The sequence below is a fragment of the Hemiscyllium ocellatum genome, chromosome 7 (assembly GCF_020745735.1).
Source record: "Hemiscyllium ocellatum isolate sHemOce1 chromosome 7, sHemOce1.pat.X.cur, whole genome shotgun sequence".
Classification (NCBI taxonomy): Eukaryota; Metazoa; Chordata; class Chondrichthyes; order Orectolobiformes; family Hemiscylliidae; genus Hemiscyllium; species Hemiscyllium ocellatum.
In genome coordinates this window covers 60,026,486-60,047,351 of record NC_083407.1, presented here as the reverse complement: position 1 = coordinate 60,047,351, position 20,866 = coordinate 60,026,486, and the positions used below count along the sequence as shown (strand labels likewise).

Genomic DNA, 20,866 nt, shown 5'->3' with positions numbered 1-20,866 from the left:
AAGAATGGCAGATTAACTCAATAGATATTTTGCATTGGCCTTCATTACTGAGGATACAAATGTCATCCCAGAAATAGTGATTAATCAGGAAATGGAGGAACTCAAGACAATTTGAATAATCAGGGAAATAGTACTGAGCAAATTATTGAAACTGCAATTTGACTTGTCCTGAGTCACGACTAAATAGAGTCCTAATAGGGAATGGATAGTGAGTTGTTAATGCATTGGTTTTAATTTTCCAAAATTTCCTAGATTTGGAGAAGAAATTTCTAAACAGCAAATGCAAATGTATCTCGTGTATTCAAAAAGGGATGGAGACTCAAAGCAAGAAAGTACGAGCTTTTTGCTTAACATCTCTTATCGGTAACATGTTAGAAGCTATTATTAATGATATTCCAGCAAGGTACTTGAATAGGTTCAAGATAATCAGGCAAGGTCTATATGGTTTTGTCCAAGGGAAATCAGGTTGAATCAATTTATTGGCATTCTTTGAGGCAGTAACATGTGCTGTGGATAAAGAGGAAACTGGTGAATGTACTATACTTTCCAAAAGTTATTAAATAAGGTGCTATATCAAAGGTTACAAGGGAAAATAAAACCTCATGGTGTAGGGGGTAACGTATCAGCATTTATAGAATATATAATGGGGTCATTCTCAGGTTGGCAAGATGGAATGCGTGATGTGCCAAAGGGATCAGTGTTGGGGTCTCAACATTTTGCAATTTATATAAAAGAAGTGGATGACGATACCAAAGGTAGAGTTGCTACTTTTTTCTCATCACATAAAGATAGTGGGAAAAGAAGTGGTGAAGAGAACATAAGGAGGCTACAAAGGGATGTGAGAAAATGTGAAATGAAAGATTTGGAAAAATATCCATTTTGGCAGGAATAATTTTTTAAAATGTATTATCTAAATGCTGAGAGATTGCAGGACTTTGAGATGTAGAAGGATCTGAATGTACTGGTGCGTGAATTGCAAACACTTAGTAAGCAGGTATGACAGCAACTAACTATTTATTGCACAAGAAATTGAATACAAAGTGCAGATGTTACACCTCAGTTACACAGGACTTAAGTGAGACCTCATGATTGCGTTTATTTAAGGTTAAAATATTCATTGTGGGTCCCCTCTTATCTCACTCAAACTGAATGTAAAATTCAATCTTATTATGGTTGCTGCTACCCTTGGGTGCCTTCACAATTAAATCATTAATTAATCCTATCCCATTGCACAATTTCCTTAATACTCACCTGGACAAAATTGTTCATGTGATTGTTCAAGTTTGTAAAATTAAATTCTTCCGTGATTATCACCATGCCTTTCTAACAAGTTTCCATTATAAGATCATAGAATTCCTACAATATGGAAGCAGGCCATTAGGCTCACACTCCAAAGAACATCCCACCCAGATGCATGCACTACTGTATCCGTGTAATGCTGATATCCCATGGTTAATCCACTTACCCTGCACATCCTGGATACTATGGGCAATTTAGCATGGCCAATCCCCCTAACCTGCACAACTTTAGGGGGCGCAGTGGCTCAGTGATTAGCATTGCTGCTCTACAGTACCAGGGACCTTGGTTTGCTTACAGCCTCAGATGACTGTCTGCCTGGAGTTACATATTCTCCCCATGTCTGCATAGGTTTCCTACAGGTGCTCCGGTTTCCTCCCACAGTCCAAAAATGTGGGTAGCATGCTGTTTGGAGGGTCGGTGTGGACTTGATGGTCCAAATGGTCTGCCTCTACATTATAGGGATTCTATTCTTTCTTTCTTGATATTCCATCCTACTGTATGGGTTACTGTTAGTAAGCCTGTACATCATTCTCATAAGTGACTTCTCAATTTATTATTTCTCATCTCTTCTCAAACTGCTTCTACATCCTGGTTTTCTGAATTTATGTCATCCCTCTTTATTGTGCTAATACCATCATTAACTAACAGAGCCATCCCTCCATCTTTTCCTAGCTTTCAATCTTTCCTCAATATCTTGGATCCTTCAATATTCAGATTTCAATTTATATCATCTGCAGTTATGTTCTGGAATGATTATCAGATCATACTTTTTTATATTTCTAATTGTACTGTCAGTTCATTTGTTTTCATTCAAATGTATTCAGATACGAAACCTTTAGTTTAGTCCTTTTATTGTTTTTGTAACCTGTAATCTTATTTGTTGATTTGTTGATTCTTAGATTTGTACTCTCTAACATTCCTGTCCTGAACTATTCTTCATTTCTCATGTTGATGTTTTTTTCTCTTGTCTCTATTTTTTGATTTACTATATCGTCTCAAATTTGACCCCTCACCTCACAACGAAAGAAAATCGTGTTTCTTATTTCATAAAAATGTAAGTTGTTAATGTGAAGCAGATGCTTCATTCATGGTCATGATGTTACAGAGATGTTGACAGCTATAAAAGTGGCCAAAAAACCATTTGATGTTCAAACTGTGGACTAAAACTAAGGAAGTTCATACAAATTTTATGGAATTTCTGTCAACATTTACATGTGTTTTAAATAAAATGCTTGAAAAAATGTATTAGCTGTCAACCTTTCATACTTTGAAATATGTTCTTTTAGAATAAAAATTGTCATCTCATATTTTGGTCTAACTTAGTTTTGTTTAATTTTAAGATCGCAAAGATGAAGCTGATCTGTCTGACGATGGTAAATATTATTTTATATTTTGCTCATTTACTAATTAGAATAAAGTCAGTATTATTATTTAAAACCAAAAAACTTACTTTTCAGATGAAAAAGAAGGTGAACCAGATTATCGTGATGTTAACATCAACACAAGTGAGAAGGTTGCAGAATATTATGATATATTGGAAAAAATAGGAACGTGAGTGCCCCTGATAATATGACAATAGTAACCGATTACAAATCAATAATAGATTCCATTAAACAGCACAAACTTATACGAAATGTGTTGTGATATTCTCTACAGGGGAAAATTTGGACAAGTTTTTAAACTTGTTGAAAAGAAAACTAGAAAAGTTTGGGCAGGAAAGTTTTTCAAGGCCTTTTCCGCGAAAGATAAAGAAAATGTAAGGCAAGAAATCAGTATTATGAATTGTCTGCACCACCCAAAGCTTGTTCAATGTGTTGATGCCTTTGAATCCAAGTCAGACATAGTTATGGTCCTGGAAATGTGAGTAATAACTAATTCTTTCATTTGATTTTTATTTCTGTGCATGTTGTTATGAATGATCAATAAGTGATTGTTTGATTTTAAAAAGTTGAGGGATTGACAGTGAACAGTCTCTCAGATAACTAGCTTGTTTGGAATGTAAGACAAGGCCAAACATTGTTTGTAACTGAATATGTTGACACTAATAGAGCCGTGCTTGTATTTTGAGATGGGGGTAATAGAGATTATTGTGCCCTGCATGTACCCTAGGGTGACAATTCTGAATATAAGCAGCCATTCATAGAGCTTGCCAAAGTGCAAGATCTACATTATTTTAACTCCAGCCCCCAATCTTCCCATTTTGTTGTCCTGAGGGTGGGCCAAGCACACAAGAGTTGAGCCAATCAATGCCAGTAAAATTTCTATATATATATATATATCAACACATGACTTCCCAATCATTACCCTTTGCTCTTTCACCGTCTATTGCCCCCTGAGACAGATCTCTGAAGGCATGGTGGGATGAAATAAAATAAAGCTTTAAGTTTATATCACAGACAACTATATCAGCAAAACAAAACACTGATAACATTTAAACCCCTTCAAGTACCAGTGAAACGGAGAATAGGTATAATCGGGTAACAGTGGTGTACTATATTTATTAGTGCTGGGGCATCAATTTTTTTTATATATTGCATGCATGACTTGTTTGGAGGGATTGAAAGTAAGGTTTCTAAATTTGCTCATGACATAAAGAAACTAAGTTGTGATGAAGACTTAAGGACGCTTCAAAGGAATGTGAACATGTTAGAAAAAAGGCAAAAGAATTGAGTATAAATGGGCCATAATGTGAGAAAATGTGCAATTGTCCCTTTTGGCAAGGATTTTGAAAAAGCATATTATCGAAATGGTGAGAGAATGTTAAGTTTCAAGACGCAGAAGAATCTGAGTATACTTGCGTGTGAATTGCAAAGGTTAGTTTGTAATCACAGAAAGTAGATAGGAAAGCTTGTAGAATGTTTTTGTCTGTTGCAAGGGAAATTGAATACAAACGTTAGGGAGGTTGTGCTTCAATTATATACTGTATTGCTGAGATCATTTCTAGAGCACAGTGCACTGTATTGTTCCCCTCATTTGACAAATAAATGCATTGGTAGCAGTTCAGAGAAAATTTACTCGATCTAATTACATGGAATGGATGAGTTGTCATAACGAGGAAATGTTGAATAGGCCTGGATTTTTACCTATTGGTGTTATGAAGAGTAAAAAGCAGCCTGACTAAAACTTATAAGATTCTGAAGGATCTTGACAGGGTGTATTTGGAAAGGATATTTTCTATTAGCCAATAGTCTAAAACTAAGGTTCACTATCTAAAAATAAGAAGTCAGCCATTTAAGAGAGAGGAGGAGAATGTTTTTCTCACTGAAGGTTATGAGTTTTTCGATCCCTCTTACTCAGCAGGTGGTAAAAGCAGTGCCCTTGACGACTTTTAAAGCAGAGGTGGATAGATTCTTGATAAGCAAGGCATGAAACGGTTATTGGTCTAAGTGAGAATATGGAATAAATAAATCAATTATTATCTTATTAAATGATGGGGCATGCTGGAGGGGCTGATTAGCCAACTCGTGCTCCTAATTTGTATGTTTGAAATTACTTAATCCCTTATGAAAACAAATATTTTCTTCCAACTCATCCCTTATTAAAACAATAATCTGTCTTCATAGCCCTGTGTCGAAGACAACAGATTACATCTTTATTCATTCACAAGATGAAGGTGTCGCTGGCTAGACCAGCATTTATTGCCCATTCCTAATTGCTCAGAGCACAGTCAAGAGTCAACCATATTGCCGTGGGTCTGGAGTCACAAGTAGGACAGACAGGTTAGAATGACAGTTTCCTTCCTTAAAAACATCAGTTTACCAGATGGGTTTTTCCTGACAAATGACAATTCATGGTCATCATTAAGTTCCTAATTCCAGAATTTTGTTGAATTCAAATTGCACCGTTTGCCATGGTGGGATTCGACTCTTGATCCCCAGAACACTAACTGGGTCTCTGGAATAATACCTAGCAATACTACATCTCAACTGTCATCTCCCCTTTATAACCATTTGAAGCTGCCAATTAACTGTGAATTTACAAGCCTCCAACTATGATTGTTGACAAATTGATTGATTGATTTCCACGTGTACTGAAGTACAGTGTAAAGCTTTGTTTTTGAGCAGTACAGGCAGATCATAGTAATCAAGTATGTTGCTGGTGGATCCAAAGAAAGGGAATTCATAGAATGCTTACAGGATGGCTTTTTGGAACAGCTTGTGATGGAGCCCACAAGGAACTAGGCTATTCTGGACTTGGTGCTATGTAACAAACCAGACTTTATAAAAGATCTTAAAGTCAGGGAACACTTAGGAGGCAGCGATTATAATGTGTTCAGTCTGGAGTTTGAAAGAGAGAAGGCAAAATTGGATGTAATGGTATTGCAGTTAAATAAATAAAGGTAATTACAGGGGCATGAGAGAGGAACTGACGAAAATTGACTGGAAGCAGATCCTAATGGGGGAGACAGTAGAGAACACTAGCAGGAGTTTCTGGGTATAATTGAGGACACAGTATAGAGGTACATCCCCAAGAAAACAAAGATTACCAGGGTGGGGTGGGGGATGGTGGCAGTGTGGGGTTAGACAACCATAGCTGACGAAGGAACTCAGGAAATGTAAAAAGAGAGAGCCTATAAAGTGGCCAAGAGCACTGGGAAATCAAGGTAAAAACAATGACTGCAGATGCTGGAAACCAGACTCTGGATCAGTGGTGCTGGAAGAGCACAGCAGTTCAGGCAGCATCCAACGAGCAGCGAAATCAACGTTTTGGGCAAAAGCCCTTCATCAGGAATAAAAGCAGAGAGACTGAAGCGTGGAGAGATAAGCTTGGGGAGGTTGTGGGTGGGGAGAGAGTAGCATAGAGTACAATGGGTGAGTGGGGAGGAGATGAAGTTGATAGGTCAGTGAGGAAAGGGTGGAGTGGATAGGTGGAAAAAGAGACAGGCAGGTCGGACAAGTCCGGACAAGTCATGGTGACAGTGCTGAGCTGGAAGTTTGAAACTAGGATAAGGTGGGGGAAGGGGAAATGAGGAAACTGTTGAAGTCCTGGGGTTGAAGTGTTCCGAGGCGGAAGATGAGGTGTTCTTCCTCCAGGTGTCTGTTGGTGAGGGAGCGGCGGTGAAGGAGGCCCAGGACCTCCATGTCCTTGGCAGAGTGGGAGGGGGAGTTGAAATATTGAGCCACGGCGCGGTGTGGTTGATTGGTGCGGGTGTCTCGGAGATGTTCCCTAAAGCGGTCTGCTAGGAGGCGTCCAGTCTCCCAAATGTAGAGGAGACTGCATTGGGAGCAACAGATACAATAAATGATATTAGTGGATGTGCAGGTAAAACTTTGATGGATGTGGAAGGCTCCTTTAGGGCCTTGGATAGAGGTGAGGGAGGAGGTGTGGGCACAAGTTTTACAGTTCCTGCGGTGGCAGGGGAAAGTGCCAGGATGGGAGGGTGTGTCGTAGGGGGACGTGGACCTGACCAGTTAGTCACGGAGGGAATGGTCTTTGCGGAAGGCGGAAAGTGGTGGGGAGGGAAATATATCCCTGTGGTGGAGTCTTTTTGGAGGTGGCAGAAATGTCGGCGGATGATTTGGTTTATGCGAAGGTTTGTAGGGTGGAAGGTGAGCACCAGGGGCGTTCTGTCCTTGTTACGGTTGGAGGGGTGGGGTCTGAGGGCGGAGGTGCGGGATGTGGACGAGATGCGTTGGAGGGCATCTTTAGCCATGTGGGAAGGGAAATTGTGGTCTCTAAAGAAGGAGGTCATCTGGTGTGTTCTATGGTGGAACTGGTCCTCCTGGGAGCAGATATGGCGGAAGTGGAGGAATTGGGAATACGGGATGGCATTTTTGCAAGAGATAGGGTGGGAAGAGGTGTAATCCAGGTAGCTGTGGAGTTGGTGGGTTTGTAAAAAATGTCAGTGTCAAGTCGGTCGTCATTAATGGCGATCGATCAGAAGATTGGGAAGGCTACAAAAACAAACAGAGGATAACAAAGAGAGAAATAAGCAAGGAGAGGGTCAAATATGAAGGTAAGCTAGCCAGTAATATTAGAAATGATCGTAAAAGTTTGTTTCATTACAGAAGAAACAAACAAGAGGCAAAAATAGAGATTGAGCTGCTCCAAATTGATGCTGGAAGGCTAGTGATTGGACATAAGGAAATAGCTGAAGAATTTAATAAATACTTTGTGTCAGTCTTCACAGTGGAAGACGTGAGTGATATCCCAAAAATTAAGGAGAGTCAAGGGGCAGAGTTGAGCATGGTGGCCATTACAAAGGAAAAAGTACTTGATAAGCTAGTTGGTGTAAAAACTGATAAATCTCCTGGCCTGGATGGGCTACATCCCAGAGTTCTGAGGGAGGTGGCTGAAGAAATAGCAGAGGCATTGGTTGTAATCTTTCAAAAATCACTGGGTTCAGGGAAAGTCCCTGATGCTTGGAAAATCGCTGAAGTAACCCCCTTGTTCAAGAAAGGACCAAGACAAAAGATGGAAAATTATAGGCCAATTAGCCTAACCTCAGGTGTAGGTAAAATTCTAGAATCCATTGTTAAGGATGAGATTTCTAAATTCTTGGAAGTGCAGAGTTTAATTAGAACAAGTCAGCATGGATTTAGTAAGAGGAGGTCATGCCTGACAAACTTGTTAGAGTTCTTTGAAGTAGTAACAGGTAGGTTAGACCAGGGAAACCCAATGGATGTTACCTACCTAGGCTTCCAAAAGGCCTTTGATAAGGTGACTCATGGGAGGCTGCTGAGTAAGATGAGGGCCCATGGTGTTCAAGGTGAGCTACTGGTATAGATTGAGGATTGGTTGTCAGACAGGAGGCAGAGAATTGGGATAAAAGATTCTTTTTCAGAATGGCAACTAGTGACAAGTGGTGTTCCACAGGGTTCAGTATCGGGGACCCCAGCTGTTCACTTTATATAGAAATGTGGATGAAGAGACTGGGGGCATTCTGGCGAAGTTCACCAATGATACAAAGTTAGGCCGACAGACAGGTAGTTCTGAGGAGGTGGAAGGCTACAGAAAGATTTAGACAGTTTAGGAGAATGGTCCAAGAAAAAGCCGATGAAATTCAATGTGAGCAAATGCGAGGTCTTGCACTTTGGAAAAAAGAACACAGGCATGGACTATTTTATAAATGGTGACAAAATTCTTAAACCAAAGGGATCTGGGAGTGGTACTAGAGGATTATCTAAAGGTTGACTTGCAGGTTGAGTTTAGGGTTAAGAAAGCAAATGTAATGTTGTCATTTATTTCAAGAGGGTTGGAATGTAAAAGCAGTGAGGTTCTACTTAGACTTAATAAAGCTCTGGTTAGGCCCCATTTAGAATACTGTGTCCAGTTTTGGGCCCCACACCTCAGGAAGGACATACTTGTACTGGAGCGTGTCCAGCGGAGATTCACACGGATGTTCCCTGGAATGGTAGGCTTAACAGCTGAGGATCCTGGAACTGTATTCATTAGAGTTCAGCAGGTTGAGGGGAGACCTAATAGAAACTTGCAAGATAATGCATGGCTTAGAAATGGTGGACGCTGGGAAATTGGTTCTGTCAGGTGAGGATACTAAGACTCGTGGGCACAGCCTTAGAATTAGAGGGGGTCAATTTAGAATGGAAATGAGGAGACATTTCTTCAGCCAGAGAGTGGTGGACCTGTGGAATTCATTGCCACAGAGCGCAGTGGAGGCCAGGGCGTTAAACATCTTCAAGGAAGAGATTGATAAATTCTTAAGCTTGCAAGAATTAAGGGCTAAGGGGAGAGTGAGGGTAAGTGGCATTGAAATGCCCATCAGCCATGGTTGAATGGCAGAGTGGACTCAATGGGCCGAATGGCCTTACTTCCAGTCCTATTTCTTATGGTCTTATGTCCTTAAAAGAGATTGTGATAGATTATGAAAATGTCAATTTTTCTGTTGAGAAACAGTTAAACAGAAACCATCCTTTTTTTTTTTCAACTGAAGGCTCGACATATTTATTTTTAAAGAGCCTAAGGATTTTAATGACTTGACAGTTCAATAGAGCTCACCAATTTTATGCACATTTACGTCTACTCTTAACAACCCAAACTGGCATCTGACTTCTCCCAAAGGTCATCTTACCCTCCAAATAATTCCAGCAGCTTCGGATCTTTTCTTTACCTTTGTCTAAAGCCTAACATTTATGTTTCAGCAATCCCAGCAATCTGAATTGCTACTCTTGGAATGCAGGTGCATGTGTAAATTGGAGTGGGTAAAGACCATGGATGTGTGAAGTACCACGCACCTGTTGTGAAAATAGTGTGTGCAGGGTTTAAGTGTCAGGGCATCTGGAATCAGGATTCCAGTGCCAGTTTGGTTCAGCTATTATGACTTTACAAAAACTCAGGCATCAGTCACAGTTAAATTGTGCTGTGTTTCTCCTACCTGAGACTGGGTAAAGTGGCATCAACATGAGAGGACAGCCTTAACGACAGTGCTAGGAGGAATGGCGACAGCTAGAGCTCAGGCAGCCCAAAGATCTCCTGAGGGTCCTTGAGAAGCACTCATGCTGATCTCAATCTTCAAGAAATATGACATAAAGCAAATAGGAACCTACACTAGCCTCTTCGGGTCACCCTGCTGCTTCCTGGCACTTTTACTAGAGATCTTGGCTTCATTTAAGCCTCTTAGTTCCTGAACTTAAAATATCTCTGATTTGCCTAGAGCATCAGCAGGCCACAGCTTTCGAAAGTTAAACACTTTGGGTTTTTTGTTACTGTGTTAAAGGAGTGATACAATTGTCATTTGGTCCTGTTGTTCAGCATTTCCTTGAAAGGAGGGTCTCCCAACTCATCCTACCTTATTATAATCATTGATGGCAGGGAATTATTGGGAACGCAATGCAATTCCACAACCATTTTAACAGCTTAGCCCCTCACCTTCCCTTTTCTGTGAAGTGGTTTAAAATCAGAGTTTAGAGTTTAAGATGCAGCTCTGTACCTCATTGCACAATATCAGAATTGAGAATGGTCGATGTCAACATAGGGTGAACAAAGTGGAGAAATGTTTAATTTCTAAGCAAATGCAAGTCCAAAACAAGCCTCCAAAAAAATGTACATTTTTGAAAGAGCTGAACGTAAAAACAACACTCATTTAAATGTGGGGGCAGCAGAGATGGATTGCTTGCAGTAAAAAAATAGTAGTTTTCATCATTGGGAGTTAAGTACAAATTTGAATCAAGGTGAACGTTTTATGACAAGGCAAGGGTCATGAACAAAATATATTTGGCTGCTCCTAGTCTGGTCTACAGCAGAAAGCATCTTAGAGTCATAGAGTCATAGAGATGTACAGCATGGAAATAGACACTTCAGTCCAACACGTCCATGCCGACCAGATATCCCAATCCAATCTAGTCCCACCTGCCAGCACCCGGCCCATATCCCTCCAAACCCTTCCTATTCATATATCCATCCAAATGCCTCTTAAATGTTGCAATTGTACCAGCCTCCACCACATCCTCTGGCAGCTCATTCCATACACGTACCACGCTCTGCGTGAAAAAGTTGCCCCTTAGGTCTCTTTTATATCTTTCCCCTCTCACCCTTAACCTCCAATTCTGGACTCCCCGACCCCAGGGAAAAGACTTTGTCTATTTATCCTATCCATGCCCCTCATAATTTTGTAAACCTCTATAAGGTCACCACTCAGCCTTCGACACTCCAGGGAAAACAGCCCCAGCCTGTTCAGCCTCTCCCTATAGCTCAAATCCTCCAACCCTGGCAACATCCTTGTCAATCTTTTCTGAACCCTTTCAAGTTTCACAACATCTTTCCAATAGGAAGGAGACCAGAATTGCACACAGTATTCCAACAGTGGCCTAACCAATGTCCTGTGCAGCCCCAACATGACCTCCCAACTCTTGTACTCAATACTCTGACAATAAAGGAAAGCATACCAAACGCCTTCTTCATTATCCTATCTACTTGCGACTCCACTTCCAATGAGTTATGAACCTGCACTCCAAGGTCTCTTTGTTCAGCAACACTCCCTAAGGACCTTACCATTAAGTGTATAAGTCCTGCTAAGATTTGCTTTCCCAAAATACAGCACCTCGCATTTATCTGAATTAAGCTCCATCTGCCACTGCTCAGCCCATTGGCTCATCTGATCCAGATCCTGTTGTAATCTGAGGAAACCCTCTTCACTGTCCACTACACCTCCAATTTTGGTGTCATCTGCAAACTTACTAACTGTACCTCTTATGCTCGTATCCAAATCATTTATGTAAATGATAAAAAGTAAAGGACCCAGCACCGATCCTTGTGGCACTTCACTGGTCACAGGCCTCCAGTCTGAAAAACAACCCTCCACCACCACCCTCTGTCTTCTACCTTTGAGCCAGTTCTGTATACAAATGGCTAGTTCTCCCTGTATTCCATAAGATTTAACCTTGCTAATCAGTCTCCCATAGGAAACCTTGTCGAACGCCTTACTGAAGTCCAAATAGATCACATCTACTGATCTGCCCTCATCAATTTTCTTTGTTGCTTCAAAAAACTCAATCAAATTTGTGAGACATGATTTCCCACGCACAAAGCCTTGTTGGCTATCCTGAATCAGTCCTTGCCTTTCCAAATATATATACATCCTGTCCCTCAGGATTCTCTTCAACAACTTGCCCACCACCAAGGTCAGGCTCATTGGTCTATAGTTCCCTGGCTTGTCTTTACCGCCCTTCTTAAACAATGGCACCATGTTTGCCAACCTCCGGTCTTCCGCCACCTCACCTGGGACTATCGATGATACAAATATCTCAGCAAGAGGCCCAGCAATCACTTCTCTCATTCCTCTCCATCTAAACCTTTAACACTATGGCAGTCCCAGTCGATGTTTGGAAAGTTAAAATCCCCTACCATAACTACCCTATTATTCTTACAGATAGCTGAGATCTCCTTACAAGTTTGTTTCTCAATTTCCCTCTGACTATTGGGAGGTCTATAATACAGTCCCAATAAGGTGATCATCCCTTTCTTATTTCTCAATTCCACCCAAATAACTTCCCTGGATGTATATCCGGGAATATCTTCCCTCAGCACAGCTGTAATACTATCCCTTATCAAAAATGCCACTCCCCCTCCTCTCTTGCCTCCCTTTTTATCCTTCCTGTGTCATTTGTATCCTGGAACATTAAGCTGCCAGTCCTGCCCATCCCTGAACCATGTTTCTGTATTTGTTATGATATCCCAGTCCCATGTTCTTAACCATGCCCTGAGTTTATCTGCCTTCCCTGTTAGGCCCCTTGCATTGAAATAAATGCAGTTTAATTTATTAGCCCTACCTTGTCCCTGCCTGCCCTGACTGTTTGACTCACTTCTGTTTTCAGCTGTCTCAGATCAATCTCTTTCCTCACTATCTCCTTGAGTCCCACCCCCACCTTACTGGTTTAAATCCTCCCAAGCAGTTTTAGCAAATTTCCCTGCCAGTATATTAGACCCCTTCCAATTTAGGTGCAATCCGTCCTTCTTGTACAGGTCACTTCTACCCCAAAAGAGATTCCAGTGATCCAAAAATGTGAATCCTTCTCCCATACATCAGCTCCTCAGCCATGCATTCATCTGCTCTATCCTCCTATTCCTGCCCTCACTAGCTCATAGCACTGGGAGTAATCCAGATATTACTACCCTTGAGGACCTCCTTTTTAAATTTCTGCCTAATTCTCTGTAATCTCCCTTCAGAGTCTCAACCTTTTCCCTTCCAATGTCGTTGGTTCCAATGTGGGCATGACTTCCTGCTGTCCCATTTTCCCCGTGAGAACATTCTGCACCCTCTCTGAGACATCCTTGATCCTGGCACCAAGGAAACAACACACCATTCTGCTTTTTCTCTGCTGGCCACAGAAACGTCCGTCTGTACCTCAGACTACAGAATCACCGAACACAATTGATCTCTTGGAAACCAACGTACCCCTTGTTGCATTAGAGCCAGTCTCAATACCAGAAACTTGGCTGTTCGTGCTACGTTCCCCTGAGAATCCATCACCCCCTACATTTTCCAAAACAGCATACCTGTTTGAAATGGGTATATCCACAAAAGACTCCTGCCCTAGGTACCTACCTCTATTACTCTTCCTGGAGTTAACTCATCCATGTGACTATATCTGAGACCTCCCCCCTTCCTATAACTGCCATCCATCACATACTGTTGCTGTTGCAAGCTCCTCATCGCTTCTATCTGCCTCTCCAATTGATCCACTCGATCTGACAAGATTCGCATCCGACAGCATTTATGGCAGATATAATCTGCAGTAACCCTTAAACTCTCTTTAAACTCCCATATCTGACAAGAAGTACATATCACTGAAAAGGCCATTTTTGCTCCTTCACAATCTATAAACCCAGAAAATAACACCATCTTATTCCTCTACATACACTGCCCCAGGTTAAGTTAATAGCTATGGCTTATATTTTCAGTCTAATCAAGAGACTTATCTTCAAAAACATATAATCAAGAAAGAATCCACTATACTCACTACAGCCTTTCTCTTGGACAGACTTAAAACAACAATTAACTTATCTGATTCTGTGCTGTGAACTTCGCCCAACAGTTCCTCTAAGATTAATTGTGAATTTCACTGTTTGTTAATTTTCCCAGATGCACTCCGATGTCGAGCGATACATGAATTCAAACAGCAAAGGTGGTAACTGTGCAGGTTCTCTCTCTCTCTCTCTCTCTCTCTCTCCCTCCTGCACTGTCCACACCATGTGCTTCCTTTGTCTGCTCTTCTCCGTTTTAAACTACTGTTGTTTTGACTTTATTTTTCCAAAGTTCCAAAACAATGCGACAGCATATAAAACAGTAATTGCGGCTCCTGGATTTTGAGGAAATCACCTCCAACACCTAAAATACCTCAAACAAAGGAGCAGCTCTTACAGCCAGAAATTTTTCCCGTCCTCCATCTTGGATTACCCAGAATCCATGAGGCCATCCCAATTTTGGCACTAATTTGGCAGCCATGCTGTAAGCTGATGAAGTCACACAGTTTGAAAGTGGAATGATCTTCGGGGGATGGTATTTATGCATTCTGTCAGGATAATGGAAGATTGGCTCTGCGAAGTATCTGGGTTATTCAATATCAAATAGAGGAATGTTTGATGTAGTACCAGCATTGACTGCAAGCAATTTGTTCCATTTCCTAATGCTATTATCTATAAGTCTACAATATCCACAATACAACAAAAAGTGCACGAAGCTTCACTTGTTGAGTTGCAGTTAAATTACCTTTCCTTAGATGCAACATCTTTTGGAATATACAGTATCAATGTTGATTTGTAAATGTTAAACTAGTTGACAAGTGATCCAACCAAATTCCTTCTTTCTTACTTTACCTTGTGCTGATTTGTATTGTTGGTATGAGTCAGCCAAATTCAATTTCAGTCTTCATTAATGTGGTTGGATCTCAATGACTCTCCAAGCAATTAGATTAGATTGCTTACAGTGTGGAAACAGGCCCTTCGGCCCAACAAGTCCACACTGACCCGCCGAAGCGCAACCCACCCAGACCCATTCCCCTACATTTACCCCTTTACCTAACACTATGGGCAATTTAGCATGGCCAATTCACCTAGCCTGCACAGCTTTGGACTGTGGGAGGAAACCGGAGCACCCGGAGGAAACCCACGCAGACACGGGGAGAATGTGCAAACTCCACACAGTCAGTCGCCTGAGTCGGGAATTGAACCTGGGTCTCAGGCGCTGTGAGTCAGCAGTGCTAACCACTGTGCCACCGTGCCGCCCACAATAAATATTGTCCTAGCCACCAATACCCATATCATCTGAACAATTTTTTTAAAAAAACTGCTTTTGATCTGCAATGCTTTCGTAATATCATTGATACAAAAATGTTCATTCTTATTTTCTTCAGAAGCAGAAAACGGTTTATTTAGTAGAGAAGGTATAATTCTTAGATGTTTCATCCCTTTAAATGACACTGCCAGAACTCTACACTGAAATTCTTGTGAGTTATTTCCTCTTAGTAATCAAAGTTTACATTACTGAACTGTTAAATTTCAATTAGACTATGAGAAACCTGCTCTTGCACCTGACCATGCTGAGTGCATCAATGTACCAACGCTTTACAAGTGCAATCACATTCTCTTATGTGCATTGTCAGTTGATTTCCAATGTACATATAGAAGAACAAGTACATGTGGTTTGTCCATTTTTATAATCTCTTTCACCTCTTCGTGGAACTTCACTTCTTCCAATTGTGAGATCAGAGTAAATTTCTAGCGAAAAAATTCCAGCAGTGTTGGGCATAATGGCACATAGAGGGCAGACCAGGCAAGGACAGCAGATTTCCTTCTGTCGTGTGTTTCTTTAATTATCAACAATGGCTTCATGGTCATCCTTTCAAATTCTTTGAATTAATATTCCATCCCCTATTGTGGTGGGATTCAAACTCAGACCTCTAGAACATTGCCTGGGTCTCTGGATTACTAGTTCAGCAATGACACTACTATGCCACATCCTCCCCTGTGAAATGTAGAAAGATTAATGACAGAAGCATAACCAGCCAAAAAAGTCTGTTTATCTCTTGGTCCAGAGCCCTGTCGGTGACAAATCGCACATGCATATCCAAATGCAGTAAAGTTGCTGTCCCTGACACCTTTTCAGGCGGTGAGTTCCTGATGATCACCATCCACTGGATGAAAACAATTAACCCTCACCTCCTCTCTAATCCTTCTAAAATTTACTTTAAATCTATGCTTCATGCTTATTGATATCTCTGAAGGGAAATCGGTCCTTCATATTGACTATTTATACAGCTGAATTCAATCTTCCTTCAATTTTCTCTGTTTCAAAGAAAACAGCTCCAGCCCGTGAAGTATTTCCTCATGGCTAAAAGTCTCCATTCCTAGCAATGCCATTGTAAATCTTTTGTTGCACCCTGTCGAGTGAAATCACATCCTGTGATGCAGGGACTGGAACAGGGCACAGTACTGAAACAGCTGACTATATGTTTTATATGTTTATACAATTCCAACAGAGCTTCCCTTCTCTTATACTCTAGGCCCCACCAAACAAACTAAAGTATGCTGTCTGCCTTCTTGATACATTATCTATCTTTTGAGTTATCTTCAGGGATATGCAGCACAAAGTCCAAAGTCCCTTTGTTCATCAACACTCGTCAGCATCCTACTGTTTATTTTTTCCCACTGTTCCATGGGATGTAAGCTTTGCTAGAGAGACCAGATTTATTCTTAATCCTTGATTGGCCTTGAGACAATAGTGGTGAGCAATCTGCCATCATTTGGTATGATGACATTCCTGTGCTTTGTTTGCCCTTCACAAATCCCATTGGCTCACACTTCTCTGGAGAGAATGGCTTCTGCTATGTTTATGTCTATATGACTTATCCAATGCTACATTTTTCGATCTTACCATCAATCTCAAAGACTTTTTTCGTATCATCTGCAAACTGCTTCATCATGCACCTGTACATGAATGTCTCATAATGCAAACAATGCGTTCAGATGACCCATGACCTCCAGGGTTGTAACAGAAATATTGACATTTTTACATGAGCATGGATAAAATCTTTCCAGATTCTGAACTTTGCAAACTGCAGAGCTGGAACACACAGTATTCACGCAGCCAGGCCTTAAACAATCAACTGAAAATGTGTTGCTGGAAAAGCGCAGCAGGTCAGGCAGCATCCAAGGAACAGGAAATTCGACGTTTCGGGCATAAGCCCTTCATCAGGCTTATGCCTGAAACATTGAATTTCCTGTTCCTTGGATGCTGCCTGACCTGCTGCGCTTTTCCAGCAACGCATTTTCAGCTCTGATACTCCAGCATCTGCAGACCTCACTTTCTCCTTAAACAATCAACTTCCTGTAGAAACCAGACAGGCCTGGTCAGGTGCTAACAACCACATTGTTTCAGAATGAACCATTGTTTCTACCTCCAGTGAATCTGCTTTGTTAGAAGAATGCTACATAGACTTGTGGTACCCAACTCAATTGGAGGCCAGAGCCAGAGAATGAAAAGGACAACACTTAACAGCCAAAGGTTTAAAAACTACATTCTGTGACCTCCAGTTATTGAAAGTCACCACCACATTGGGTCTTCCTGCTGTCGTCCAATGCTAGTATTGGACACAAACCACAGAATCTTTGAGAAGGGCACAAAGAAAGGGATAAAAGGGGCATTCTAGAGCCCCAGCTATTTTGCTTTTTGCACTTTAATGGTATCCCCAGAGAGCATCTTATATTGGCAACTGAACAACACAGTATCTCCAGCTTCTTGCATCTCGTGGTGAGGATCATCAGACTGACCAGGCCCAGAAGACCATCTTGTTGAGATGACCCAAAGACCAGAATCACACACTAGATGAGAGGGGACACCCAAATCAATCACTGTAGATCCTGAAACATCAGCCAACCCTCAAAGACTGAGGAATGGCCAAACCTAGCCTTATTGGACAGGTATTACCAATCTTTAAAGACAACCTGTTCAAAAAAATCAGTAGGGACCTGTAAATAGGGTAGAGCAAATCCTCAGAAGCTAGTGTAGATTTGAGATTGTTTACTGAAGTCTCCTGTAAAGAGATTGATAGAGTTTAATTAAAATGTAATAGTAGAATTTGATAAATATTCTTTTCCCTTGATAAAGTATTCAATAAAGTTGTGTTGGGCCTTTACCTGACTCTTGTCCCCTTTGTCTATCTCATCATGTAGTGCACCTGGGTTAAAAAGGGTTACTTCATACTGGTCAAGTTTTGTCAGGGTATATTTACCCATTCTTTCAATTTGCAATTATATCATTCCTGTTATCATAACATCCTGCAGCCATAACCCTTTGCTTCTCCCCCCCCAAGCAACATTTCATTTCAATTTGCCACTTTGTCATATAATTGTAGTCAGAGTGGTTCAGCACGGAAACAGGTCCTTTGGTCCAACTTGCCCGTGCCGACCGGATATCCTAAATAAATCAAGTCCCATTTGTCAGCATTAAACTCATTTCCCTCTAAACCCTTCCTATTCATATACCCATCCAGATGTCTTTTAAATGCTATAATTGTACCAGCCTCCACCTGGCAGCTTATTCCATACACGTTTCACCCTTTGTGTGACAAAGCTGTCCCTTAAGGTCCCCTTAAATCTTTCCCCTTTCACCTTAAACCTATGCCCTTCAGATTTGGATTCCCCCACTCCAGAGAAAAGACCTTTTCTATTTACTGTACCCATGCCCCACATGATTTTATAAACTTCTGTATGGTCACCCCTCGGCCTCTGATGCTCCAGGGAAACTAGCCCCAGTCAGTTCAGCCTCTGCCTATAGCTCAAACCATCCAACCCTGGCAACATCCTTGCAAGTCTTTTCTGAACCCTCTCAGGTTTCACAACATTCTTCCTATAGCTTTGTCTTAGATCATATGAGCTTTTCACTTGCTGACTTGTTGTAAATAGAGAGGTACTGGCAAAACACAGCAGGCGAGGCAGCTTCCGAGGAGCAGGAGAATCGACGTTTCAGGCATAAGCCCTTCTTCAGGAAGGACCTTTGCCCGAAACATCGATTCTCCTGCTCCTCGGATGCTGCCTGGCCTGCTGTGTTTTTCCAGCACCACACGTTTCAACTCTGGTCTCCAGCATCTGCAGTCCTCACTTTCTCCTTGTTGTAAATAGGACCTTGTAAGTACTTTGCTAAAGTCAATTTAAACTATGTCAAACATACTACCTTCATTGATCTTCCCTGTAACCTCCACAAAATATTCAATCAAGTTTTTTGTATATGACCTTCCTTTAATCAATCCATGCTGTCTTTAATAAACAAATGCTCTTTAGATGATAATGTTCTGCCTCTCAAGGTTTTTTTTAATTACATGCCCACCCAAGGTTAAATTGACTGACTAGCAATTACTTTGTTCTTGTGTTCTCCCTTTTTAAATAATAGCCCAGTATTAGCCATCTTCTAGTACCAGGTTTGTAGATTAAGAGGATTGGAAAACAATAGTCAGAAACTCCAGTATTAGTTCCCTTAGCTGCCTGAGATACATTTCATCTAAGCTTGATGATTTATTCACTTTCACATCACCTTTCTTGTGATCAACGTGCACAGTTCCAAGTAACCTAATTATACATAACAAGTTATGGCTTGTAGCATTATACTTCTGAGTATCATGCAGTTCAACAGTACATTAAGGTTAAATTAGATTGAGAATGAATAGGAGCAAGGTCATCCACAACTGTTCCGGGGAGGTGCTGGTCGGTCTGAAGAGTTTCAGTAGCTGTTTCTGCAGTTTGCTTGACTTTCTTTCAATGGCTTTGGAAGGCATTTTCCCTACCCAGACATATTCTTACTTCTTCTGACAGTGTGATGCCAATAGGAAATTTTCAACGCAGGTCCATTCATTGAAGGCCTCTCAACAGTAGGTATGTCATATGGGGATATCCTTGTGTGTCTATGATCATAATGGGAAGAAGAAGCAACAACTTGGATGGAGTAAAGGAAAGTAAGATGTCAAAAAGGACGATAGAAAATCTTATCCCCCAACACAGGATATAGGAACAGCAGAAGTTACATGAGAACCCTAATGGGGATGTATATAACAAGAGTCTGCTTGATCAGAAAGACAGGAGCTAAAGTCTAAACCCACACGTTAAATATGCATCTATTTATTAGTATGCTGTTAAATGTCTGTGCTTTTTCTCATTGTTTTATCCAACGTAACTTTGTGTCTCTCAGAGTTTCAGGTGGGGAGTTATTTGAGAGAATAATCGATGAGGACTTTGAGTTGACTGAGAGAGAATGCATCAAATATATGCTACAAATTAATGAAGGTGTGCAGTTCATCCACAAACAGGGGATTGTACATCTGGACTTAAAGCCAGAAAACATCATGTGTGTCAACAAAACAGGAGCAAGGATAAAACTTATTGATTTTGGACTTGCAAGAAGATTAGGTAATGACTTTACGAGAATACCACTTTGTCATATTTTGTTTTGTATGAATTAGTCACCCCACTGGATCCATATGGCTGAAACAGTTTTTTTTAAATCCTTGTTAGTCAAAGTGATTTATGATAGCTCTTTTACACAATAGGCTTCCAGGGACTGCCAATTCAGTTTTCAGGTAACTAGAAAGAATGTGCCATGATGCAAAAGTCTTAGGCTTCCCCTTCTCATCTGTTCAGGATCTTCCCCGTTCCCACTGCCCATCCTTCTCCTAGTCCCTCACAATTAACATAAACAGACATTCTACATGCGTGAATAAGTTATTCACAAACTTTTCCTTGACTTTTAGTAGTAAAACAAACAAAACACTTGCATTTATATAAATTAAAATGACAAATCTATGGCTCCTGGGGAAATTTGAGCCATTAAATGAAAATAAAAAAGGAAGGAAAATATTGAACCAATGGCTGGTATGGACCTGTATTGTTTTTGATGGTCCACAAGGACCTGCACTCCTGCCATCACAAGAGTTCTGTCAAAACAAGGTTAGATTGACATGTCTTTAAAAACTGTTGATTATTGCTACTTGTTGCTTTGTAGAAATGGATAGAGCATGCACAGTACACATCATGCCCATTTGTATTTAAAAATTGTAACTTGGCTTCTCTGACCAGGTGATACCCCAACTTGTGTCTGTAAGTAGCCTCCTGCTTATTCCTATCT

At 40.9% G+C, this 20,866-nt stretch overlaps 1 protein-coding gene across 3 annotated transcripts in view; it reads left to right on the top strand.

Moving 5' to 3' along the window:
• The window catches only part of LOC132817098 (myosin light chain kinase, smooth muscle-like), a 429,362-nt gene that overhangs the window by 369,825 nt on the left and 38,671 nt on the right, over positions 1-20,866 (top strand). For all 3 annotated transcript variants that reach the window (XM_060827247.1, XM_060827248.1, XM_060827250.1), the window contains 4 exons: positions 2,640-2,672; positions 2,757-2,850; positions 2,956-3,159; positions 19,934-20,151. In XM_060827247.1, coding sequence (XP_060683230.1) covers positions 2,640-2,672; positions 2,757-2,850; positions 2,956-3,159; positions 19,934-20,151 — 549 coding nt within the window. The remainder of the gene's footprint in view (positions 1-2,639; positions 2,673-2,756; positions 2,851-2,955; positions 3,160-19,933; positions 20,152-20,866) is intronic.